This window comes from Podarcis melisellensis, assembly GCF_964234715.1.
Source record: "Podarcis melisellensis genome assembly, chromosome: 1".
Classification (NCBI taxonomy): domain Eukaryota; kingdom Metazoa; phylum Chordata; class Lepidosauria; order Squamata; family Lacertidae; genus Podarcis; species Podarcis melisellensis.
The window spans coordinates 90906655-90933566 of record NC_138528.1 but is presented as its reverse complement, the minus strand read 5'-3'; the positions used below and the strand labels follow the sequence as shown (position 1 = coordinate 90933566).

Below are 26912 nucleotides of genomic sequence, written 5' to 3'. Positions count from 1 at the left end.
ATAGGAGGTAAAACAGATTTGATTTGTCTTTACGTCTTGTTGTTTAATCATTATAGAAATAATTTGACGTTCTTATCTCAAATGTCCATGGAAAGTGAAGTTTCATTTTGAAAGTAATACAAAGCAGTAACTTACCACTATGGATTTATCTAACTAAGTCATATGCTGAGTAGGCCTATTGAAATTAATGAACATAACTAATTTAAGTCAATTGGTTTCAATGGGTGTACTCCTGAGTCAGATACAATCCTATGTCATCATCTTCTTTTTTAAAGCCTTTTGAGTCCTAAGATTCATAGGTTATTTGAAAAATACTCTAATAATATTTTCTAGCGTAGGCAGCAAGTGATTTCATGCACTGATAATCTGATTATCTTAATTTGCACTAAAAACCTGTGTGTTTGCCTTTAAAATGACTCGGTCCCAGTGAGTCAAATTAAACCAGTGCACCAATACTCAAACTATTTAAGCAGAAATGCTTGGACTGACTTAATTAATCTTATCAAATTAATTGAAAATTAATCAGCTGAAATCAAAGCAGTACAGCATAACTGATCTATGCATTTCAATCTGTGCTCTTTAATTAGAAGAAACCTGCCTTAATTGGCCTTGTTGACTCCAGCATTATATACATTTGACACTTTTCTGTGGCATTTGAAATGAGACTTTCAAGATCAGAGTCCCCATCCAGCAACCTCACTGGATTTAAACCTTATTTATTAATGTCATCTAAACAAACAACTAGTTTTAAAAGGAGGCCAATTTGCTGAGATGAAGGGAGAACAATTAAAGATGAGAGAATGGTCACAAGGTGGAGGAGGTTTGAAAAAAGATAGCTGAGAAAGGGAACATAATTAAGTATGTGTGTCTTAAGATAAACAGATGAAAATGTTTGCTGTATTTAGCTAATTGTGCCAACACATAATGTTGCGAGTTTTATAGTATCCTTATATCTTAAATATTGTGTAACTTCTCCAAAGGGTAGAAATTTATAACTGAGGAGGGTGAAAATATGCTTTCACATGGTTTTCTTATCTGAGTTCACATAGATAACTGCTGACTTGTAAGTAGCCATTTTCCTGGTGTCTAAGTTTTTTTCTCCCTCTGCCCCTCTCAAAACATCAAAATGTCACAAATAACTAAAACAGGCTATTTAAAATTTCCTGAGGCCAGTACTTTCTGTGGCCTTCATTACAAGGATAGGTGTACATAGGAGACTTGTAAAAAAATCAGTTTACTGTATCTAATAGAAACAAAATTGTTGTTGTTGTTGTTTTATTTGTACCCGGCTCATCTGATTGGGTTGCCCAAGCCACTCTGGGCAAATATAAATATATAAGCAGTAGCCCTAGACACATAGTTATCCTAGTTATGTTTGGTATGTCCAGTTTACCTTTAATAAAAACAAGGCTCTAGACTTGTAATCAGAAAACAGGTTAGACATGTTTGGGTAGTCACTAGCAACAGTTCAGAAAGCAGATATGGACCTAGGCAAATGTTGAGAGGCCAAGTCTATCTATTTCCAATACCAATATCTGACCTCCCTGTCTCAGCATTATCATTTCTTTGAAACTCAGCGTCTCAGTAGCATAACAAATGGCCCAACCCAGGTATAGTTGTTATACTACTGGAGTCAGCCTCTCTGTGGTGAGTGATCCTGGTCCATGACATGTATAGGACTTACTTGCTGCATGGAAGTTGGATAATTTCACATTGAACTCCACAGTCCTGCTCCGTATTTTTTTGTGGAGAGCTATAGTGACAGCTATAGACAGCTATAGTGACATGCTGGCCACATGACCCGGAAGCGGCTCCCTTGGCCAATAAAGTGAGATGAGTCCGCAACCCCAGAGTTGGCTATGACTGGACCTAATGGTCAGGGGTTCCTTTACCTTATAGTGACAGCTAAGATCTGTGCTTTAAATAACAAAAAAACAACATGTCACACAGAAGGAGGAGGCAGTTTTCAGAAGTATCCACTGATAGACACGATGACCTGTGCTCTGGCCAATGTGTATCTGAAGTTGTATTGGCAATGTGTGGTGAATAGGAACAGACGGGGGGTGGGGGAAGCAACTGAGCAGGTAACAACAACAAACAATTAATGACTAGAAAGATTCAGCACTAGCTCCTCCAAGAACAAAAGTAGCCCTACTTTTTTCTTTTTTGAGTTTGTAAATTTTATTTTCAGTTTTTGAAAATTTACAAATATACACCTTACAATCACATACTTCCAATACATATTAGACTTCCATCTCCCGTTTTGTGGTTTCTTATCTTATTTAAATTTTTAACACTGCATTTTCCACTTTGCTCCATTTTAAAATTATTCTACAGTTAATCTTGATAATACTCTTAACTGCTTGATTTAAGTTAACCCTACTTACTAATGCACTTACTTGCATGCCACGATTTTTGAAATATACCACAAATGCTCCCCACTCTTTAATAAATTAGCTTTCCTCTTGGTTTCTTACCACACCTGTTAATTTTGCCATTTCGACATAATCCATCAATTTAATCAGCCATTCTTCCTTGGTTGGAACAGCATCCTCTTTCCATCTCCGAGCAAATACCATAGCATACACAAATTTCTAAGGTCCTTCGGAATTTCTGTATTAACTATCCCTAAAGGAAAAGCTTCTTTTTTAAAAGTAGCCCTACTTCAGCCTGATATAAACGTATACAGTATCTCTCTGGTTGCTTCAGCTTAAAGGTTGCTCAGCTAATGAACACTGATCTGGGTGCAGTCCACCTTTCATGTATGGTGGTCCTCCAGGGACTGAACAAACCTATTTTTTCTGTCTTCTAGGACTGCAAAATAGCAGGCTTGTTAGCTATTAGGTCGCTTACAGTCCATGCTTGGGGCATTGCCTTTGGCTTATTACACATTGTGTAATAATTGTGAAGGCTTATCCTAAATGCATGCTTCAGCAAGGCCAAGCTTTTGTACCTAAAATATACTTTGAGCAATCACTTATTTCTGGTTCCATACCTTCACCTGCAATTTTCTATACAGTGGTACCTTGGGTTACATACGCTTCAGGTTACATATGCTTCAGGTTACACACTCTGCTAACCCAGAAATAGTGCTTCGGGTTAAGAACTTTGCTTCAGGTTAAGAACAGAAATCGTGCTCCAGCGGCGCAGCAGCAGCAGGAGGCCCCATTAGCTAAAGTGGTGCTTCAGGTTAAGAACAGTTTCAGGTTAAGTACAGACCCCAGAACGAATTAAGTACTTAACCTGAGGTACCACTGTAATTAGCTACATGTTCTCTAATGCATACATGTAGGTTCCTTGCACTTATAAGCTGCACACAGGGACCAGCTCCATATGTACACTAGGTCCTCTGAGCTGGACTGCTTAATCCACCTTTTTCACACAGTACATAGTTAATCAATAGAACTCACTTCCACAGGAGGGTGTGATGGCCACCAACCAGATGGCTTTAGAAGTAGATTTGACTGATTCATGGAGGAGTGGGCTACTGATAGCTACCACCCACGATAACTCTGCTCTGCTTCCACAGCTGGAGGCAGCTATGCACCTGAATACTAGTTGCTGGAAAATCCAGGAGGGGAGAGCACTCTTGTGCTCAGCCGCTGCTTGTGGGCTTCCATTTGAGACACCTGGTTGGCGACTGTGAGAACCAGATGGTGGACTAGATGTGTGGCCTGAGCCAACTGGCTTTTCTTATGATCTCATGGTACTCTGCTGGTGCTCCATAAATGCTAGCCAGTGCTTTGGGCTGGCAGAAGGTGGGCGCCTCAGTTGAACAGGGTTTTGTGTCTCCTCTAGAGATGTCTCTTGCGGAAAGTTCCCTGCAAGTGTTTGCTGGTGGTGGTGGGAATGGGACCAGGAGGTGGCATTGGTTAAGTTACACAGCAGAGAGCAACCAGAAGACAACGGCTCCCTGTGACCTTGGCTGGTTTAGAAACCATGCCATGCAAGGGGAACATCAGGTTGGGAAAGTCCTGCATTCTTACGCATCTGTGAAAGCCACAGATCCATATGTGCACACAAAAAAGGGTACCCTCTCCAACCTCTCCAGTGGTAATGCACACATCTCCTGGCTAGTCCATCTCTGAAGCGTCTGCGGAACACCAGTCACATCTGGCAAAGCACACAAATGCTCTAGTTAATCCAGTGTGTGTGCAAGGAGCAGTTCTGGACACCTAAGTTTTTTCTCGCATGACAAGTGGATACCAGGGAACAGTCTAGAGGTTCAACTAGGCCCATCACTGCTTACCTTTCAGCAGGCAGCTTCAACTTACCCTTTTTCAGCATGCATTTTTTGCTGTTGTCTTTTACACTGGGTCTCTGACTGCTAATGTTTCAAGATTGTGGTTTTTACTGCTGATGATTTTGGCTTTATTGTTTCTAATTTTGTTGTTTCCAATTTATTAGCTAGCTTGAGTATAATTTTATAAAAATAGAGATAGAAACATTGAACATAAATGCATAAAATAAACAAACTTAGGAATGCGGCAATGAGAATTACAGTTCTAGGGGTAATTTACCCAGGATTTCCTGTCATGCCTGCTCATAAAATATTTTAATCTAGTTGCTGTTACAGTGTTGTGTAAGTAGAAGTTAGTGATGATGTGAAATCTATCTCAGGCTCATATAGTCACTCGTGATGTGAATTATGACTATACAGTATATTGACATTTCATGGGGAAGCAAACATTCCCACTCTCAGAAAGTTAAAATGTGAGAAACTGCTTTAACACAAAAACAGTCTTGCAGCAGAAATTGATCTTTGCCTACATCTGTTTGTGAAAAATAATGGTCACTGTCAAAAAAATTAAAATGGGATTTCCAGGAGCTCTCAATTCACTTTTTAAAGTAATTAACACAAACTGCACTGTTAAAGCAGTCCTTTTTTTCCATCTTGGACTAGTTTATAGCAGACATAAAAGCACTAAGATATGCATAGGTTGTTTTTACCTCGTGGTTTTCAGATGGTATCCCATTGCCACAATAACCCCTTAATGGTATCTGGAATTTGCCAAATATAGTCATCCTGGTACTATAAAAAGAGGTGTCAAGCTCAATAACAAAAATTGCTCACCATTTATATGCCTCTAAATTTTTCTCACCAATGTGTTCTTTTTAGAGGTTGTACCCAGATGCAATGAGAATGACAATTTCTGTTAAGGGGTGTTAAAATATACTTTGATTAAGGAGAAGCAGTTGTTGTCACTGTCAGTTAATTAGAATGGCTTGCAAGGTGGAAGTTAAACCAGCATTTCCTAGAATACAGCAGTGGACTTGTCAGCTCTGTAAATAAAATACATGTTTAGCTTTCTAATGTGGTTTGCTTAATGTACCAAAACATACCAATTTGTTGCTTCATTTATCGCTGTTTAAATCCTTCTAACAATGTAGTAGTAAGCAGTGCAATCTGCTTCAGAATCAGTTTTTCTGGCTTCCAACCATGGTTTTTTGTTTTTTTTGTTAAATCATTTTTATTAATTTTCCAATAAAAAAAATCCAATTAACATATCAAATCATAATCCAATTAAAATAAAAAACTAAAATTAAAAAAGACCATGGTTTTTGACTTATATTCTCAATGCAGTTATAGAGCAGTATGGAAATTTAATAAATAATAGTAATAATAAAGTCTGTCTGTAGAATGGTTTTTATTAAATTTGTGTGTAATTATACTGGGTCTCCTTTGTTAAAGATTAATAAAGTTTGAGCGCAAGGGGGGGGGTGTTACTTGTATACCATATCTAAACTGTCAGTAAGGTAAAGGTAAACGGACCCCTGACCATTAGGTCCAGTCGTGACCGACTCTGGGGTTGCGGCGCTCATCTTGCTTTGTTGGCCAAGGGAGCCGGCGTACAGCAAACCAGAGCAGCGCACGGAAACGCCGTTTACCTACGCACTGGAGTGGTACCTATTTATCTACTTGCACTTTGACGTGCTTTCGAACTGCTAGGTTGTCAGTATAAAACAGCAATAAAACAAAAATGTGTAGTAGCCAAACACAATCCATGACAACATTAAAAACTAAAAAGAGTAGACAGTAAAACATTAAAACAGCATTGAAGACTTAAAGAACCAAAAGGTCTTCACATCTGACCTGAGCAGTAAGAGAGTTGCTACTGCTAGGGATGGACAAATCTATCCATTTTGGTTTCTCTCTTTTCCCCTATTTTAAGTTCAGTTCATCACTTTCCCCCATCAGTTTGCAATTTCTTAAAAAAAACTTCTCAGCATTTCTTTAACATTTTCAGCATTTTCATGCACATTTCTCCTAATCTACACACTTTTGTATGCAATTTTTCAGAATAGAATGCTGTTTTGTACATTATTTTCAGTAACAGATGCACTTTTATCCACTGCTTTATCCAAGATACAAATTTTGTGCACCTTATTTGGTGAGACAAATGCATAGCAAAATTTGGAGAGGTGTCTTGTTTGGAGAAGCACAAATGAGGTGCCATATTTTTCACTCTATAAGACGCACCTAGTTTTTAGAGGAGGAAAACAAGAAACAAGAAAGCAACACAAAGCCTCCTGAGCGAAGAGAGAGTAGCTCTCCCGCTGCGCTCAAGAGGCTTTGCGTGGCTATCCCTGAAGCCCAGGAGAGCAAGAGCGATCGATGCGCACCTATCCCTCTTGCTCTTCTGGCTTCAGCGATAGCTGCGCAGCCTGCATTGGCTCCATAACACACACACACATTTCACCTTACTTTTTAGGAGGGCAAAAGTGCATTTTATAGAGCGAACAATACGGTAGGTTCACATTAAAATGCAGACTAAACCAAATCCCTCCATCCCTAGGTACCACTGATTACATTTGCTTGATAATGGTGTTCTGTTGCTGAGGGCTCTCCCAAATATCCTGTCTGTTGGCCATTTATTTTAGGCTAGGCTCATTCATGGCTAGGCTCTCTCTGGTCTTGATTAAGCATTTATTCTGATTCCATACCTGGGAGGTTATACAACAATGATAATTCATCCCAATTGACTTACTGGGTATTTATATATCTTCTGTTGATCATTCATTCATTCCATCCTTTTCAGTACAAATAAAAAATCAATAATCAGTTTTTTAGAGCAGTTGTTTTGTTGCACTAGGGTGTCAAGATGATTTAAAGTTAAAGGGAATTATTTCCCAGCAAGGCAGGTGCCTTAACATTTTTCGGATGATGATAATTGTTTGGAAGCTCCCTGTTAAGCCTGGAAGTGCAGCGGTGGCCTCACACTTGCTGTCTGTAGCCTGCTTATTACTCATTGCTTGAATCACTGGCCCCGCTCCTTACTTCCCCAGATAGAGGGATACAATCTTTCATGCTAAAACCAGACTGTGAAAAAGGTACCCGCACCTAGCAGCAGTCATTACAATAAATTGAAACCAGCTTCAAAGGTATATTATAGCAGAATGAGCAGCTACCAGGTATCAAAGGAAACACTTTCAAAGTAGTGCTGGTGCCAGATTACTCCCTCCTGGAGATACGTGACATTATAGAAAGCACTTATAAGAACAAACACTATTTGTTAAATCATCAAATGTCCTTCAAATCCAGAACTGCACACTATTGATCATTTTTCAATAGAAAGACATTGTGACCTGACATCTGGAAAGGGTGTCCATTGATGGCACTTGCAGTAAGTGAGGTGGAAGAATGCCTTGCCTAAGAGCGTGCTTTGTTGCTTCAAATATAGACATTTCACAGTCCCACCAAGGAAATGAGGATCTGCTGTGCCTTTGTTATCAATAGGGAGCATAAAACTTGTGCTCCAATTGAGACTGGATGGGGCTGTCTGGACTTCAAAACCAGAAGAACATACCAGCTGTTATACTCTGCCCACCACAACTGCTTTCACACTGAGTGCATATTCAGCAAGAACAGCTTCTTTTATGAATTTTCTCCTTGATTGTTCAGTGTGGCTGGTTGAGAATTGAGCTCAGTTGGTGCTGACCAATGTTGTGGGCAGCACAGCGGTGCTTATGGTTATTTATTTATTTGAAATGTATGTGCTGTGTTTTCAACATGGGATCAAAATGGCTCACTAGAGAGAAAGATTAAAAACTACATTAGTATTATAATTTTTAGAAAGATAAACTAAATGGCTATATGGACTGATTGAGGCAGATATTATCTGGTTAAAAACATCCCAGTGGCATTCCATTGTGTCAAAAGCTGCTATGGGGCCAGTATATTGACTATTAATGCACATTTACTAATAATCACTTGTTTCACATTCAAGCACCTTGAACTAAAACTAATTCATCTAAGAAGATGGATGGTTTTTCTTTGGGATGCTTCCACACTAGTGTACTATTCTGGAATTGCCATTTTTTGTTCCTTCTTTACTGCTTTCTCTTCTTTTTGCCAATCTAATTTAGGCATTTTGTGTGTGTGTGTGTGTGTGTGTGTGTTGTAAATAAATAAATGTGCTCAGTGCTTTTTTCAGGGGCACTGAAGGGTATGCAGTACCGGCACCTCTGTTGTTGTTGTTGTTGTTGTTGTTGTTGTTGTTGTTGTTGTTGTTATAAAGTGTTGCACTTACTGTAAGAACTACATAGCACCTATTTTTCTAGGAGGGAAAGCACTGCATGTGCTTATGTGTAAATAATTATGTGCAAACAATATTCATTGTTATTACACTGTTATACGAATAAACAGTTGAATGCAGTGATTAGAAAACTGCCTCTTAGGATTCTATGTAAATGTAGGGGGGAAACTGCCTGATTTGTTCATTTGGTGTTGTGTGGAATCATAAAGTTCAAATAGGAATTCATGCTGTGCAGACTCTTCAAGCATCTCTATCTTACAGATCATTAACAGAAAGTATGCTGAGAACCTTGGTGGTGCTTTTAATTTCATAAGCTGTGAAGGGCAACTAAAATATTAATAGAAAAATTGCAGTTAACAGAAGAATTGCCAAGATAGTAGCTCTGCAGCAATGGTCAGCATTTTGGTCTTTCCCAGCATCTTGTTGAAGCTACTATTGCTGGGAAAGACAGCTGGCCTCAGAGCCCCTGAGAAAGAAAGAGCTATAAACTCCAGATTAGAAATAGCTACTTTGATAATATTTTCTACTTGAAAGATGGCTCCAGTTGAGAGACTGTGTGAACATTTATGCCTGTTACAAAGTTGTGAATAAAAACCAGACAACTTCATTGGAGAACTTCATTGGAGTATTGGACTAAATCATTCATTCCCAACCTGGTGCCCTCTGGGTGTTTTGGACTACAATTCCCATCAGCTACTTGGAGCATAACCAGTGTTCAAGAGTGTGGGGAACTGTAATCCAAGACACCTGGAGGGTATCAATTTGAGGAGGGCTGGGCTGAACTTCCTGTAGCCAATCAGAAGCTGCACTTTGGTTTCCGAACGTTTTGGAAGTCTGAAGTTCTGGAAGTTGGAAGTTCTGAAACGGATTCCGTTCGACTTCCAAGGTACGACTGTACAAATCAGTTGGAACTCCAAGTGATTGTTTAATACAGCTCCTGGTATATAGACTGCAATAGCTAAGTCAAAACTGATTTAGTTCACTACTTCCACCATAGACAATTTACATATAATAAAAGAAAGGGGGAGAACTTGAGTATAAACATCCCCATTTGCTTGTTTTTCATCGCTCAACTATTGCTTATTATTCTCTGAAAAACTCACTGGGTTAAAACAGCTTAACTTTAAAAGAACAAAACAGAACAGAACAGAACAGAACAGAACAGAATAGAATAGAATAGAATAGAATAGAATAGAATAGAATAGAATAGAATAGATACACAGTTTTTAAAGTATTATACGTGAATATACCATATGCACAAATGTCTGTAATAAACATTAATGTACTAGGTTGCGAAATACACAGTTGACCCTAGTGCTTCTGCTAACTAGGGTTGACAGTTTACTAAAATCATATTTAGAGATACAAGATGCATTTTAATTGTGATGATGCATGCCTTCAGATAGTTCAGGCAACCCACTTTGGAACCCTGACCAGTTCTTAAAAGTCTTTTTCAACTACATGGAATAGATTTTTTTTCTTTTAATAAAAACTGCTGACATATTAAGACCAGGAATAAGAAAGTTGTACAATGCTTCCGGAGCACTCTGCTTCTTAGCCAAGGCTTGAATTTTGTTGTTCTGTGGCACTATAAATAAAGATATTAGCATCAGTATGTAAATAGGCTTCTATTTTTGTTCAGTGCATTGTTTAGGAAAACTAGGCCAGTTATTCAGTACGAAATGTTTGCTGTGCAGCACTGAGCCTTACCCGTTTTTTCCAGCCATTGTAGGCTTCTTGCTTTTCTGCAAGATATCTCAATTGTGCTTTATTTAAAATGGGGCTGGCTGTGGTAGGCAAATCCAGATTTCCGGAGACTTTGATGATCCTTTGAAACAAAGAACCAGCTCTTCTTAACTGAGCTTTTGTGAGAGCCAGGGTGGTCCAGTCAGTCAGTGCTTGACAGTGCTGTTTGCTCAAACGCCAAAAGCAAGTCTTTACCGCTTATTTTCAGTCTTTAGTCTGTAAAAGGCAAATAATAAGACTTGGCCAGCAGGGGTGTTGCAAAGAGGAACAAGAGCTTAACTGATAAATGACAACGTTTAAAATATTGTGATAGAGAGGTGACACACTCGAGCTGGCCTTCTGGGTTGATACAAAAATCTCTTTGTTTGGAAACATTAGAACACTATCATTACGTCAGGAATGGACCCAGAGACTTCTTAGAAGGCAATTCATGCAGTTCTGCTCTTTCAGTTAGGAGGGTATGGCCATGTAAGTTGCTTGTGTGTAGGGTGCCAATGTGTCCTACACTACAGAGGACGGCCTTTTATTTGAAGAGCTGTCCATTCCAGAAGTTGCCCAAAAGCTGTTACAGTAAGAACATGGCAAAATGAACAGGCATAAAGGTCACCTGATTGTAGTCTGCTCCCCATTGTGGTGAGATAGACTATATTTCTATTTAAAGAACAGCATTTGTTTTTGTTTTTCTAAATTTACACCTATACATATAAATTAGCTTTTAGAATTTTTAAGCAAATCTCTGTCCTCTTTTGTCCACACACAGAGCATTACCAAAAAAGAGAACACCTAGGAAGTCATGTTGGCGTTTCACTGAGCTCCTTAAAGGAAAAGTGACATATAACTGGAATAAAGGAAGGAAGGAAGGAAGACAGGCAGGCAGGCAGGCAGGTGGTGGTGGTGGTGTGTGTGTAAATTATTGTGTTACAGTGCAGTCATAACCCTATCTACTGGGGCGTGCTATTGAATTCAGCTTGAGATTTCATAACAAGTAATGCAAGAAACAGTAAACGGAACTCCTAGACCCACTCTGTAAGGTACAAAAATAACTTTTTCATGAATTGAAATCATAATGTCCAGCTCATCAATGTGAGATGTATAGATGCTCTATTTATATACTGTTTATATGTGTCGGGGGGTGTTGGGCATGTGACCAGATCAGCAGAAAGTTGGCTTTTTGTTTTGGAAAGCACAGTGGGAAACCAGAACTAGGAAAGACATTATATAAAGCTAGTTTTATTCTTTCGCTCAGTAACATTGTGTTGAACTAAATTGTTCCATCGATATCCAGCTGTCTTGTCATTGTGATGGGAACACTAAGGACCTCAGTGATGACAAATAGTGTTTGTGTATCTTCTCCTTTTATATAACTTCAGGTCTTTCACTTGTACTCAAAGGACTATTTTCAGATCTGCTTTTATATAGTTTATTTTCTTTAAGATTTCTGGCTTCCTAAGTGGTCATTTGATTTCATGAAGAAACAATCCAGCATTTTATCTTTATTTTCTGGTATAGCTTTTATTTATCTTCCTGGGTCTGCAAATTTAACACCAGCAGGTAGCTTTCCAAACACAAGTTAGTAGAAGAAGTGATTCCCCTAAATTATCCATTATTCTCTGAAAGGCCACCATAGGGTATCTTTAACAGAACTATGCTGTGCTTAGTTTAAGCTTCTGTAAGTTTCTCCCAAACCATTCAGTGATTTTCTGGTAACGTTTTGCTAACTGTAGCTACAATTATTTATTGTATGCAATAAAGTTAGAGATCAAAACTTTTTTTGATAATTAAACAACTTTTTAGAATAATTAGGTCAATAACGTCCTTAGGAGGACAACCAAATTTAAGCACAAATTCGACCCACAGCTGTGAGGCATTTGCGAGCTTTTTTGCGGAGAAAGTCCTGTTGCTCCACCGTGACCTCCCTGCCAATTTAGATACAATGACTGAACTGGAGGCCCCTCGACTGACTTCAGGTCCAGTGTTGGACCCTTTCGATCGGATACTCCCTGCTGATGTGGATAGATTCCTCCAAGTTGGCAGGCCCACCACCTGCCTCCTTGATCCATGCCCATCTTGGCTGATTAGGGAGTGTCCAGATGTTGCGCGGACCCCCCTGGTTGAAATTATCAATTTGGCCTTTGACACGGGGACATTCCCAGGGGAACTGAAGGAAGCAGTAGTGTGTCCACTCTTAAAGAAAACTTCATTAGATCCCTTAGACCTATCCAATTACCGCCCAGTTTCAAATCTTCCATATCTGGGTAAGGTAATTGAGAGAGCAGTTGCTGAACAGCTTGGTAGGTTTCTGGAGGAAACATCGGCTTTAGATCCATTTCTGTCCGTTTTCCGTACTGGTTTTGGGACCGAGACGGCTCTGGTTGTCCTAACAGATGATCTCCGTAGACAACTGGATCGAGGCAGGTCAGGACTGCTGATCCTTTTAGATTTGTCAGCAGCCTTTGACATGGTCGATCATGATCTTCTGGACCACCTTCTCGCAGATGTAGGGATACAGGGCATAGCCCGTAACTGGCTGTGCTCTTTTATCTCTCGTCGGGGACAGAGAGTGGCACTAGGGAGGGAAATGTCGCGCCATTCCTTGGTGTGTGGAGTGCTGCAGGGCGCAATTCTCTCCCCAATGCTTTTTAACATCTTTATGCACTCCCTTGCCCAGATTATCCGGAGCTTTGGGCTGGGCTGTCACCAATATGCTGATGACACACCGACTCGGCCCCGAACACACTGACCAGATGCTTGGAAGCTGTGGCTAGATGGTTTCGTGGGAGCCAATTGAAACTAAATCCTTCAAAGACAGAGGTCCTATGGCTGGGTCGGGATGGCATGGGGATGAGGGACCAACTCCCTTCTCTTGCGGGGGCCCAATTAGTGCCATTGCCTTCCGTTAAGAGTTTGGGTGTAATCCTTGATGCCTCCCTTTCCATGGAGGCGCAAGTTACAGCAACAGCCAAGGTGACATTTTTCCACCTTCGCCGCATCAAGCAGTTGGTCCCTTACCTTTCCCGCCCTGACGTGGCCACAGTGATCCATGCGACTGTCATCTCCAGGCTTGACTACTGTAATTCGCTCTACGCGGGGCTGCCCTTGAAGCTGACCCAGAAACTCCAGAGGGTGCAGAATGCTGCAGCGAGGCTCCCCACGGGGTCTCTGCCATGGGAGCATATTCACCCAGTGCTTTTCAAACTGCACTGGCTCCCGGTAGAGTACAGGGTCAGATTTAAGGTGCTGCTTTTGACCTTTAAAGCCCTTCACGTCCTAGGACCCTCGTACCTACAGGACTGCCTCTCCCGGTATGCCCCACGGAGAGCCTCAAGGTCCATAAATAGCAACACCCTAGTGGTCCTGGGCCCTAAGGAAGTTAGATTGGCTTCAACCAGAGCCCGGGCCTTTTCAACTCTGGCTCCGGCCTGGTGGAACGCTCTGCCTCATGAGACCAGGGCCCTGCAGGATCTGATTCCTTTCTGCAGGGCCTGTAAGACAGAGTTGTTCCGCCTGGCCTTTGGCTTGGAGCCAATTTGATTCCCTCCCTCTCTTTCTTTTTTTCCTTTTCCTCCTGCAATGAGGCTACATTTTAATATTTTAATGTTTCAATATTTTAATGTTGTATTTTAATGTTGTTTTTAAGTTGTAATCATTCAACTTGTTTTTATTATTGCTTGTAAGCCCCTCTGAGCCCGGCCTTGGCTGGGGAGGGCGGGGTATAAATTTAAATTATTAAATTATTAAAAGTAGTTTAGAAGAATGGGATTTTCCTGAGACTGAAAAATTAGCACTAAATAATAACTAGTTCTTCTAAACATAATTCCTTGTAACTTCATTGATAGTTTTCTAATTCTTTTGCTAATGTAAATTAAGTTGTATGTGACTGAGGTGTCTAGGCCAGGGGTCAGCAAACTTTTTCAGCAGGGGGCTGGTCCATTGTCCCTCAGACCTTGTGGCGGGCCAGACTATAATTTGGGGGGAAAGGAACGAATTCCTATGCCCCACAAATAACCCAGAGATGCATTTTAAATAAAAGCACCCATTCTACTTATGTAAAAACACGCTGATTCCCGGGCCGTCCGTGGGCCAGATCTAGAAGGCAATTGGGCCGTATCCAGCCCCCGGGCCTTAGTTTGCCTTCCCATGGTCTAGGCACTGCCATAAGAAAATATATATAGGGTTGTTTTTTCTTATGGCATTGAAAATTTTTAAGCAGGTATTGGATGGTCATCTGTCACAGATGCTTTAGTTGAGATTTCTGCATTGCAGGGGATGGACTAGATGACCCTCAGAATCCCTTTCACCTCTACAAATCTATGATTCCCTAGTATGGAATTTGCCTTTTTCCACTCCTGTCGTACACCGGGTTGACAACTTATTAAAGCTATCTACTGTGACCCCAAGGCCTCATTCCTAGTGTGTCACCCTCAGTTCAGACCCCATGAGCATATATGTGAAATTAAGATTGAGTGGGACCAGATAGACCTCAGGATCCCTTCCAACACTACAATTCTACGATTCTGTTAATTCTGTGAAGTGCAACTGCTATATTTATTTTACAAGGTTAGAATCATACAGTTAAAATGGAAAGGCTTTTTCTAAAGAGTGGTATTCCTTTTGTGAGCATTCATTGTAATGATACTTAAATGGGCACATTTGAAATTTCAGTTAGCCGAGGCAGATGAAATTTGTACTCATGATCATCAGGCAGAAGCAAGAAACCTCTAGCTCTGTTTGTGGAGGCAAAGACATAAGCTGGTGTAGTTATTTTGCACATGAACTTCCTTGTGATATGTCAACATGGATATCTTGGGAGGTGGTAGAATCCTGGGCCAAAGACTACTGCTCCTCCTTTCCACAAATAACTTTTCTTCCAGAGAGGAATTTTGCACACTCACATATTTTCTGCAGAAAATCTATAGGTGAATTCCAATGGAAGACAAGTAAAGCAATTCAGTTTTACTGTGTCAACATATAAATAGACCATTGCATATGTAGTCATATGCAAGGTCAGATCATTGCTGGAAAATCTCTAAAGCTATCACCTGCTGTCTGTCTGGATGATGCTGAAGCATGCTTGTTTTAATGTATTGCAATTTCTGTGATGTGCCATGGAAAAAATTTATATACCCATTATTATGGAACTGTTCTGGTATTAGAAATACCCCCCCCCCGAAGTCCATGTTTCAGATCTCATTTCAGCCACATATTGGTCTTAAGGCAAGCCACTGTTTCTCAACCTCAGCAACAGGGCTCAGCAGTACTGATCTGCTTTAGAATATGCCACTAATTAAGTGGACTCTAGCCCACTAAAGCTTAATCTGTAATTAACTGGTTACTCTTTAAGGTGCTATGAGTTAAGTACTCCAAACACTCTAAAATGCTCTTTGAATAATTGGTGCCTGTTTCCGCCCTGTACCTTTTCTCTTGTGTGTTGTGTCTTTTCAATTGCAAGCCCGCATAATTGTATGAAAGCCACTCTGAGAGCCTTTTTGGCTGAAGAGCAAGGGTACAAATGCTCTAGATAAGATGAGAAAATAAATAAAGATTGAAATGTAAAATGGAGGGAGCTAGTCTTGACCCATTCTTGGCTTTAATCAGATCAATAAATAATTATATTAGGGTTTTCTTTGGCTATCACTCGTAGCCAAGTAATATTGTCTTCCATGAACATGATCTTCACTTACAGTGAGTCCGTAAGTGACTATGGAGGCATCGAACAACATGACTAGTCCAACAAAGTTGATGTTGAAGAATCATTGCTTCAACACTGGTCATCTTTGCTTCTTCCTGTACACTAGCATTAGTTCACCTGTCTTCCCAAGTGATATGTAACAAATTTTGGAGTCACCATTGATGGAATCTTTCGAGGAGTTGGAGATGGCACGGTCCATTTTTCAGTAGTACAATAGCTTTGTAAACAAGCATTTTGGTTTCCCTGCAAATGTCCTGGTCCTCAAACACTCTGCACTTCAATCGGGAGAAAGCTGCACTCGTAGAGCTCAGGTGATGCTGGATTTCAGCATCAATGTCAGCCCTTGTGGAAAGATAACTGCCCAGGTAGGAGAAGTGATCAATACTTTCCAATGTTACACCATTGTGTTAGATTTGTGGCACTGCAGAGGGGTTGTTTTGTGCTAGTTGGTGCAGCACTTTGGATTTTTGGATGTTGTGCAATAGGCTAAGCTTTTCGTATGCTTCTGTGAATATATTTAGGATGGTTTGGAGGTCATCCTCTGAGTGTGTACACACTACGTTGTCATCAGCATACTGAAGCTCTATGACAGAAGTTATGGTGACCTTTTTCTTTGCTTTCAGCCTGCTCAGATTAAAGAGCTTTCCATCTGTTCAAAAAATGATTTCTACTCCAGTAGGGAGTTTCCCTTCGACAAAGTGTAGGATCATGGTGATGAATATAATAAAGTTGGGGCGATAACACAACCCTGTTTAACACCTGATTCCACTGTGAATAGTTCACTTTGAGAGTCATTGTTATCTGCAATTGTTGCTGTCATATTATCATGTAGGAGCCGAAGGATATTCACAAATTTATCTGGGCAGCCGATTTTCAGAAGGACAGTCCCCAGGGCATTACGATTTACAGTGTTGAAGGCCTTTGTCAGGTCAATAAACACCATATACAGGGGTTGGTTTTGCTTTCTGCATTTTTCTTGAAGCTGTTGAGTGGTGAACATCATGTCCACTGTCCCCCTCGAAGTTCGAAAACCATTTTGGGATTCAGGAAGGGTAGCCTCAGATATTGTTAGGAGATGTTTTGCTAAGATCCTTGTAAGAATTTTGCCAGCCGCAGCTAATAGAGATGCCTTGATAGTTTCCGCAATCCATTCTATCACCTTTTTAAAAGAGATTGGTAATTTTGGCATCCCTGAAGTCTGCTGGGATCTCCTCATTAAAGTCATTGAGCTTGGTTTATCTTTTTAACATCATTTTGGTGTTGTGGTATGCTGCTGAAGCTAAATAATGTTAGTTTGCAAGGTCATGTATAAAAAGCAATGCAACTTGGAAACATACTGTGAGCCTTATTATTTCCTCCTGTGGATTATGTAGTACAGTGAATATTATATTTTTTTTTATAAGAAAAATAAATCAAAGGTAAGGAGCATAAAGAAATACTATTACAGCAGCTTGTAAGCAGCATAAGCAGGTTGAACATTATCATTGAACTTGTTCCAAAACATTACCCAAAAAACCACCAATATTTTCTTAAACCTGTTAAAATGATTGACATGTATTGTTTTGTAATCAGTTACAATGGTCCAAATTTCTCAGTTGATTTCAATATAGTAAGAGAGATGTTTTGCCTCTCAATTTTTAGCTGTTGTAATCTTAGCAGCAATTATAATGTTGGACATTATTTCTTCCAAGAGAACAGAAGAGGTGGTTCAGCACTACCCTACCCTTGTCTAGTTGACTGTGTTGTGAGAGTCATTGCCTCTAAAGCGATCTCTCTCTGTGTCCATTGTCAAAGAGGGAGATACAATAAATTGCCCCTGGGATGCCCTTCTAGGGACCATAGGAGTGCAGCCCTCCCCCCCCCTCTCTCTCTCTCTCTCTCTGTGTGTACACCAACACCATCCTTCTGTTGTGAAAAGAAAGTTCATGGTGATTCACAACATATTAAAAATAAACAAAAGAGGTTTCACAGAACGTGTAACAGTGGCATCTAAAATATGGAGGTGATCAGATGACCATACACAGTACATTTCAAATTACTATTAATCCTCAATGATTGATCAATAATAAATTCAGGTGGAAAGTAGTAGAGCAGGAGTTGAAAGGTCCTCTGGTTTCTACCTACCCAGTGAAGTAATTTCACAGGCCTGTGAGGCAGGGATTAGTCTTTTGGAGGCAGGGCTTTCCTCACTTGGTTTAACAGCTATTCTTGATTCTGCTATAATCATTATTATTAACTTGTGAGTATCTTAACCTGTTAATATGATGAGCTTAAGCAATGCTTCACATTTCTGACTCAGCATAAGTGGAAAGGGATGGGGATGTTACAGGAAAATCCGAGGGCTCCCTTGGACAAAACAAAGACACCAACCAGGATAACTTGGAGCAAAACAGCAGCCTGTAGGCTTGGCCTTTATTGAACTGTTGCAACAGGGTATTCCCCTCCCTTGCAGGAGAGAGGAAAGACCCAGAAGAATAGTGTGCAAGGTCTTATAAAAACTTTTGAAATTCCCCTCCTCTAGATCAAGCCCACCCCCAGAAACATCATGCATACATTACAGAAAGGAGGGGTTGTGGGAGGCATACATTACAGAAAGGAGGGGCTGAGGGAGGAGTTGGTGGTAACTTGAGTGTCTTGTCACCTGGCTGGTTCCTCCTTTCCCCCTCCCCTTCCAGGAATTTCTAGGACAGTGTTTCCCAACCGGTGTTCCGCGGCACACTAGTGTGCCGCGGAGCCTTGCCTGGTGTGCCGTGGGAGGGAGGCGGGCGAGAGGCGGGGCGGCGGCGGCGAGGATCCACGTCGAGCCGGGGGCGGCTCCGCGGTGGCGGTGCCGAGGTTTCTCTCTCCATTCTCCCCTCTCACACACACACAGGAAATAACACAGGATCAGCTGACAGGACCCGGCCAATGGGGCGGCGGCGGGGCAGCGCGCGCAAAAGGGAGGAGCGCGAGACAGTGGACGAGGAGGAGGCCGGCATGTCCGGGCAGCAGCATGGAGCCTTGCATGTCCTTTCAGCCCCGCACCCACCGCAGACCCCTTCCTATGCCACTGGTAGCTAGGCGAGGCGGGGGGCACTGGGCGCCACACCTCGGTGCCTGCAGCGTGCCTGAGCCATGCGTCTGCGGGCGAACTGCCCGCAAGCTCCGCTCTGGCCTCTGCCCAACGCCTCAGCCTCCCTACAGCTGAGGGGGAGGCTGCAGCGAGGCTCCACGCAGCGCGCCCTGCCATGGCTCGCCCCCATGGCACTCGCCCCTGGCTGCAGGACGCACGCGCCGCCCCGGGCCCCTGAGCGGCTAGCTGCGCCGCTGCGCTGAGTGCAAGGAATACGTCCTCTCCGAGTTCGGCGTCGTCTTCGTGGGCAGCGCGAACCGCATCTCCAGCTTCGGGTGGAACTTTGGCCAGGTAGGGGAAAGCCTTTGGGCGGGGGGGGGTGGAGACCGGGGTGGGGAGGGGTTAGGAGAGACGCTACCGGCGCTGTCCAGAAATGCCCAGAGCAACTGGAGCTCAGCTACGCGCACACATGCGCCCTCCAAATCCCGTTTCCCATCCCTTTCTCAAAAGAAGAGAGAAAAAATGGGTCCTGGGTGTGAAACCAAAGGACCTTTCCAGCTCCTCCTCAATTCCAGGTGTGGATGGCAATGCCTCGTGTCTCCTCCCCCGCGACCAGAGCACACTTCCTAGGCTGGTTGGACGGTCCCTGGGGGTCTTCGGGTTGCCATATTTTGAAGAGCAAAAAACAGGACACATTTGTCGACTTCTGCTTTTAGCTATGGATCAGTGGCCTAGCGTGGGGGGTGCAGGGGGGGCCGGCCACACCGGGCGCAACATCTGGGGGTTAGTGTTAGGGGGCGCAAATCCACGGGTTAGGGGGCGCAAATTACTTGCATTGCCCCGGGTGCTGACAACCCACGCTACGCCACTGCGGCCCTGAACGAGCAGGAGAAGGAGCTCAAGTGACGCTGCGCGCTGACGTCACGGGGCTGTAATGGTGGTGTGCCTCGATATTTTTTTCATCAAACAAGTGTGCCTTTGCCCAAAAAAGGTTGGGAAACACTGTTCTAGGAGACAAAGGGGATTTTGCAGTTTCCTGCCCCCTGAGGGAAGATCTGATCAGTGTCCTTTGTTTGAATCCACTCCCATATGCAGGTTCTTTGTGATCTTGATTGTCTTCTGTCTGGGATCATCAGGGTTGGCATGGGCAGGGCTCCAGTGTATGTGCTGAGACAGTGAAGGGATTATGGCTGACCAGGACTGTCACCCCCCTTTGTTAGTTCTTGTAATATGGAGTAAAAATAAAATGGAACAGTGCAAATCCAATGTATGGTTGACTTTCTATGAATTTATAACAGAAATGTGGCGTATGTAGTGTGTGAGTGTGAAGTTTATACAAACAGAATGATTGGGGTGGGGGGGTTCCTGCTACAGGGAGCACCTAGTAATGGTCAGCTGAGTCACTGAAACAAAAGTACAAAGCAGTGTAAGTACAAGTATGCAACCTTTATTTTTTTAATGTTAATTTAGTGGAATCAAATGAGGTGTATACTAGTATACTGGTCATCTATAAATGTAGGTGAAGTTGACCATGTTTTTATTATATGCATTTTAGTATTTTGTGTAAAAATGTATTATAGCCTTGTAATGAAAAAATATGTGTGGGTGGGTGGGTGTTGTGCATCCCATTGACAATGACAATGATGATAAATTTATATACCATTTGGTATAAACTTGAATCACTATATCATTTGTTAAAATTTAAACTTATCCCAGAATGGCATAGAGAGCTATTAAACTGAGCATATTTAAAGTACTGATTTGTGGAATGTAAAGCAGATATAAAATATGTATTGGTCCAAATTGTCTTGTGCTATATCTTCAGTCACTTGGTCTTCTTTGTGGTTATACGACCCCTTTCATGTTAAAACGCAGAGCACAAATAGCAAAGAAGAAAACTAAGAGCCATGCAATATATGCAGTTTAGCTAGCACAGTCAAGCCATTGAGCTCTTACACACAGAGCTTTTTTTTGTTTTTATAGCTACCTGGTCAGAGATATTTGGGACTGTATTTGAGAAACAGTATATAGCCTGTCTTTTGTCGGGCTGCCCTGATAAATTCATCAAAAGAGGATGAATTATAGGATGTCACAAAGAAGAAAAAATTACACAATGGAAAACATATATTAAGAGTTTTAGGGATTCTCACCTATACTGAAACTGATTTCTCAATGGTATTTTAAGGAGTCCAACATAGGGGCATGCTCTTAGGGATAAGGAAAGTTCTGCATAACTTTGTAGATGGCAGAATGAATGAGAAGCATTTATTTACCAATACCTGTGTTTTCCACTGTTTTCTTTCCCCTTTACTATCCTTGCAGCATTCTCTTTGCCGACATTGAGGGCTTTACCAGCCTGGCCTCCCAGTGTACTGCCCAGGAGCTGGTGATGACGCTGAACGAACTCTTTGCCAGATTTGATAAACTTGCAGCTGTAAGTTTTCTCTTCCTTCTGCTTCCCCAAATATATTATAATGGTGCCTTTCGCATGATGTTGCTTTAGACTTTTGCAAAAAAATTCATTGCCTTAAGCGGCAAGCTGTTAACATCCTGAAGTAAAAGTGTTTATTTTTCTTCTTATTGTTTTGCAGGAGAATCACTGTTTACGTATAAAAATCCTAGGCGATTGCTATTACTGTGTATCTGGGTTACCCGAGGCAAGAGCAGATCACGCGCACTGCTGTGTTGAAATGGGAATGGATATGATAGAGGCTATCTCGTAAGTACCAAGCACCACAGGGAGGGGCAGTGGATAAATAACAAATATAGATATAGATATATATTGTATGTGTGTGCGCTTCCAATTAATTTTATATCTTGTAAATCATTGTGACTGTTTCATACCAGCAAGTCAAAGTCTAGCTGAGACCAAATGTTTGGGTGGAATAGGAGAGACAAAGTTTCTGGTACTGGGGGAAAGCCCTAGATACAAGTGCAGTAAAGAAGACTGGGGGGGGGGGCATTGTTCCACTTGCAGCAGCTTTGGTGTGACCCACTGAGTACATGTCATCCCTGCACTATACATGCAGCAAAGTACTTGTGCAGCTCTTCAGCACAGGGAAACACAACACTAGAGAATATTTACTTGATTTGTCAAGTGCAAAAAAGAAGGAAACAAACTGTCACGGCCACCCAGGACGGGTCCCAGCTCACAAGAGACCTCACTCCGTTGCAGTTTATTTACAGGAAAAGTTTATTGAAGATTTCTGCTTCTCGTACAGTTCAGCATCGTGGCCGTACGTCTGTCACGTTAGACCGCTGAAGTCCCCTCTGACTCCTCCCCTCTTCCACACCAACTTAATAGCCTGGCTCTAGACCACCTCTTCCTCTCCTTTCTTTTCCGCAGGGTCTTCCTGCCCCCCTGGGTTCCCTCTCTCCGTGACTCGCCTGAGGCTGAATCCTCTGCCGCCTCTTCCCCCCTCCTTCTGGCTTTAGGGCCGGGCTCCTCCCCTGAGCTCTCTCCACTTCCGCGCGCCTCTACGTTTGAACTTGGCGCGCGTACGTTGCTGCTGACCTTTCTTTCGACCGCTACACCACCCCTTGTTCTGCTCTCCACCCTTTCCGGCTGAACACCTTGCTCCAACCCCCTTTCTCTGTTCTCTCCTAATCCTGCTCCCTCCGAGAGGCTGACGACTCCACCCCCTTTACTCCGTTCCGGCTGAGACGCCTCTTGCTGCGTCTGTCTTCCACTGGGCTCCTCTCCGCTTCTCCCTTCTCCTCCCTTTTGCTTGATTAAGGTAACCCCCTTTTGAGAATCCTCTGACTCGCTGCTCAGACTCGTGGATTCCCTCAGAATTCCGTCATCTTCTTCCTCATCCTTCTGCCCCTCCTCCCACTCGCTCTCCGTCTCCTCTGTCATCTCCTCCTCTCTCCCAGAAACCCTGACATCCATCCCCCCCTCGAAGCCCCCCCTTCCCCCCTCCCGCTCGCCGGGTGCAGGTTGAGGAAAACGTGGTTCTTCCGGGGTCGGTTCAGGATACAAGTTGTCCACTTCAACGTTCTCCTCTGTCATCTCCGTATATGTGTGTTCGAACTCGGGTTCCCCACCCACAGACATCACAGTCTCTTCCTCCATCACTGCTTCTCCTGGCGCTGCCTGCCAAGGACCTACCATCCATCTCTGACTCCATGCCTCCCTTGGCTGATCCACCCACCAACAAGGGCCTGTCTCCTCCCCCCCCAGTCTCGGATCCCTGGTCGGGCTTGTTTCGAGCGTATGGCCCTCGGGTGAGGAGAAACCCTCGAACGTGCTGTCTGACAAAGTGGGCGTGAAAAGCCAATCATCAAAATACTCCTCGGGCATGGGCTTGTGCGGAAAAAGTGCATGGAACTCCTCCTTCAACAGGGGTTCGTCCAACGCGTAACCCGGCACCCAGCTATTGGCAGAGGCCGGAGTGCCTTCCCTGGCTAGAAAATATTCAACTCCCTCCTCCCCCCATCTCGAGTCCAGTATCTCTGTGACCTCGTTAAGAGGTTCTGGTCTTGGCGATTCCCCCCCCTCAGGCGCCCTCCTACGTGGCTCTGGGAGTGCTCCTGACTCTTGAAACCTGTGTGGGGTTTTGTAGGGAGTGAGCACCGACCTATGAAAGACCGGGTGCACCCTGGAACCCTCCGGAAGGGCTAGACGAAAAGCCACCGGATTGATCTTAGCCTCAACTTGATATGGCCCTAGCTGCCTGTGTCCTAACTTCTTCTTGGCCAATGACCTGGCCGGCATCGCGTGGGCTGCTAACCACACCCAGTCCCCAATCTGGATGTCCTCTCCCGCCCTCCTGTGCTTATCGGCCTGCACCTTATACGCCTGTTTTGCCAGCTCCAAATGTCTCCGCAGCTCCTCGTGCACCTCTTGCAACTCCGCTGCAAACTGGTCGGCATCTTGAGGCCCCCCCCCTCCTGGTGCCGCAAATCTCGGGAAGGTTCTGGGATGACGGCCATTGTTCGCGAAGAAAGGCGTCACCCCGGTGGATGCGTGTTTCGTGTTGTTGTAGGCGAATTCAGCCATCGGCAGATAGTCCACCCACGCCGCAGGTCGCTGGTTGGCGTAGCACCGCAGGTACTGCTGCATGATCGCGTTGACCCTCTCCGCTTGACCGTTGGTTTGTGGATGTCTCGCCGATGTCAGGTTGATTTTGACGTGCAAGATGCCCAGAAGCTTTCGCCAGAAAGTGGAAACAAACTGGCGCCCCCTGTCGGACAAGACGGACTGCGGAAGTCCATGCACTCTGAAGACGTGATCGATGAAGAGCTTTGCGGTCTGTTCTGCCGTCGCCACCTTGGCACAAGGGATGAAATGCGCCATCTTGGTGAACAAGTCCACCACCACCAACACCGCCGTCTTACCTCTGGAGCTGGGCAGGTCCGTAACAAAGTCCAACGCTACCCTCTCCCACGGTTGCTGCGGTGTCTCCAGCGGTTCTAGCAATCCCGCCTGCTTCTGGTGCACTGGTTTGGACCTCTGGCAGATATCACACCTGGCGACGTAGTCCGCCACCTCTCCTCTCATCTGGGGCCACCAAAAGTCTCTAGCCACCAACTCCATCGTCTTCTCTTTGCCGAAATGGCCTGCACTAGGGGCGTCATGCAATTGTTGCAGAACCTTGGCCCGAAGATCGTCGGTGGGCACGTAAAGGGCACCCTTACGAGTCAAAAGTCCATCTTGCAATTGGAACTCATCGTTGTCTCGCGACCCTCCGCGTAGCTCCTCCATCTTGGACTGTGCAAACTGATCCCTTTGCAACGCGCGTCGCACCGCGTCCAGGTCGACTGCGATGGTAGCGCACGTCCACGCCTGCGGTGCGAAAATGTGCTTTGCTGCGATTGGAGCTGCTTCCTCCAAGTATTGCGGCTTTCGGGACAGCGCGTCTGCAATAACATTGGAGTCTCCTGGGATGTATTCTATTTTGAAGTCGAAATCCGCAAAGAACTCCGCCCAGCGCATGTGTCGCTGGGTCTGTAACTTAGCCGTCCGCCAATACTCTAAGTTCTTGTGATCCGTGCGGACTTGCACCGAGTGCTTGGCTCCTATTAAGAAGTGTCGCCACGCTTTGAAAGCTGCATGAATGGCCAACAACTCCCTGTCCCATATGGTATAATTGCGCTCCGTCTTGCTGAGCTTCCGGGAGTAGAACGCACCCGGTCTCCAGTTGCCTTGTGAATCCTCTTGCAAAAGAACGGCCCCAACCGCTCTGTCTGACGCATCGGTCTCTACCCGCATGGGTCTGCCGGGATTCACGTGGAGCAGCTGCTCTTCGGAGGCGAAAAGACCTTTAAGCGTCCGGAAGGACCGCTCCGCTTGTTCGGTCCAGACGAACTTCTTCTTCTTGGAACTGAGGGTGTCAGTGATAGCCGCCGTCGCGTTCGCAAAGCCTTTAATAAACTTGCGGTAAAAATTGGCAAAGCCGATGAACCTCTGGACCTCTTTCCGATTTCGAGGGCTTTTCCAGTCCAACAGCGCTTGAACCTTAGCCCTGTCCATGGCCAGTCCCTCGTCGGACAACTTGTAGCCAAGGAAATCAACCTCTCTGACATCAAACTGGCATTTTTCCAACTTGGCGTACAACCTGTGGTCCTTCAGCCTCTGCAGGACCTCCCGCACGTCCCTATCGTGATCCTCCGGCGATTCCGAGAAAATCAGGATATCGTCGAGAAAGCAGACACACTTCTTGTAGAGGAGACCTGCTAGCACGTGGTGCATAAATGCTTGAAAAACGTGGCTGCCATTTTGGAGACCGAAAGGCATGACTCTGTATTCGTATGTGCCCAGAGGGGTGAACATGGCGGTCTTCCACTCATCTCCTTTCCGGATGCGGATGAGATTGTAAGCTCCACGTAGGTCCAGCTTGGTGAAAATCTTGCCCCTCCTGACGGTCGCTAAAAGGTCGTCAATCTTGGGCATGGGGAAAGCTTTGGGCTTAGTCAAGCTGTTTATGAACCTGTAATCCACTATAAGCCTTTTTTGGGGCGTGTTTTTCTTCTTCACAAAGAACACAGGGCTGCCACCCGCTGCTTTAGATTCCTGGATGAAACCTCGCTTGAGGTTATGGTCTATGAACTCCCGAAGCTCTTGCATCTCGTCTTCCGACATGGAGTACAGCTTGGCAGCAGGCAGTCGCGCCCCTGGCACTAAATCAATCGCGCAGTCGTAAGGTCTGTGAGGCGGCAACTTGTCAGCTTCCTTCTCACAGAAAACCTCCAAGAAGTCCTGGTACTTGTGAGGCACTGTTTGCACCATACCCAGATGCAACTGCTGCTCGGCTTCTCCTCCCTGATCGGTCTGAAAGCAATGCTGAGCACAATACGATGAACAAAAGGTGATCTGCCGCTGGTACCACGCAACCGCGGGACTGTGCCTCTCCAGCCAACTCATGCCTAACACGATGGGTGTGTCCGATAAGTGGGTGACATTGAAACTAATAAGTTCTCGATGGTTGCCAATCTGCATCATCATGGGAGGGGTTTGCTGCACCACTTGCCCCCCCAGCAACTTCCTGCCGTCTACCGTGACCACGTTTAGAGGCGTCGTTGCAGGCAGGAGCGCCATATTGTGCTGCTTAACGAACTGCAGTCCCACGAAGTCGGCGTTGCTCCCCGAATCGATCGTTATTGGAACCTCGAGGAGTCTCCCATCAGGCAACTGGAGTGTTGCTGTGAGCAGAACTGCCGGTCTGGGAGGCAAAGGGTCCACGCTCTGCAGTGATGCTGGGGGCTTGTCTACAGATCCGCCTGGCTGAGCCCCAGTAGCTCTGCTTCCAGCCAGGCACTGTCGTTTCCCTGAAGCTGCTCCCCTGGTTGCACCTCTGCTGTTACAGTTGCCAGTGCTGCAGTGTGCTTCTGGAGCCTCTGGGGGCACTCTTTCGCCATATGGTGCGCACTGTCACAGATGTAACAC

General features: G+C 44.2%; 1 protein-coding gene across 6 annotated transcripts in view; it reads left to right on the top strand.

Moving 5' to 3' along the window:
- Window positions 1-26912, top strand: part of ADCY5 (adenylate cyclase 5) — a 189073-nt gene that overhangs the window by 103438 nt on the left and 58723 nt on the right. For all 6 annotated transcript variants that reach the window (XM_081924757.1, XM_081924755.1, XM_081924754.1 and 3 more), the window contains 2 exons: window positions 21347-21458; window positions 21616-21743. In XM_081924757.1, the coding sequence (XP_081780883.1) occupies window positions 21347-21458; window positions 21616-21743 (240 nt within the window). The remainder of the gene's footprint in view (window positions 1-21346; window positions 21459-21615; window positions 21744-26912) is intronic.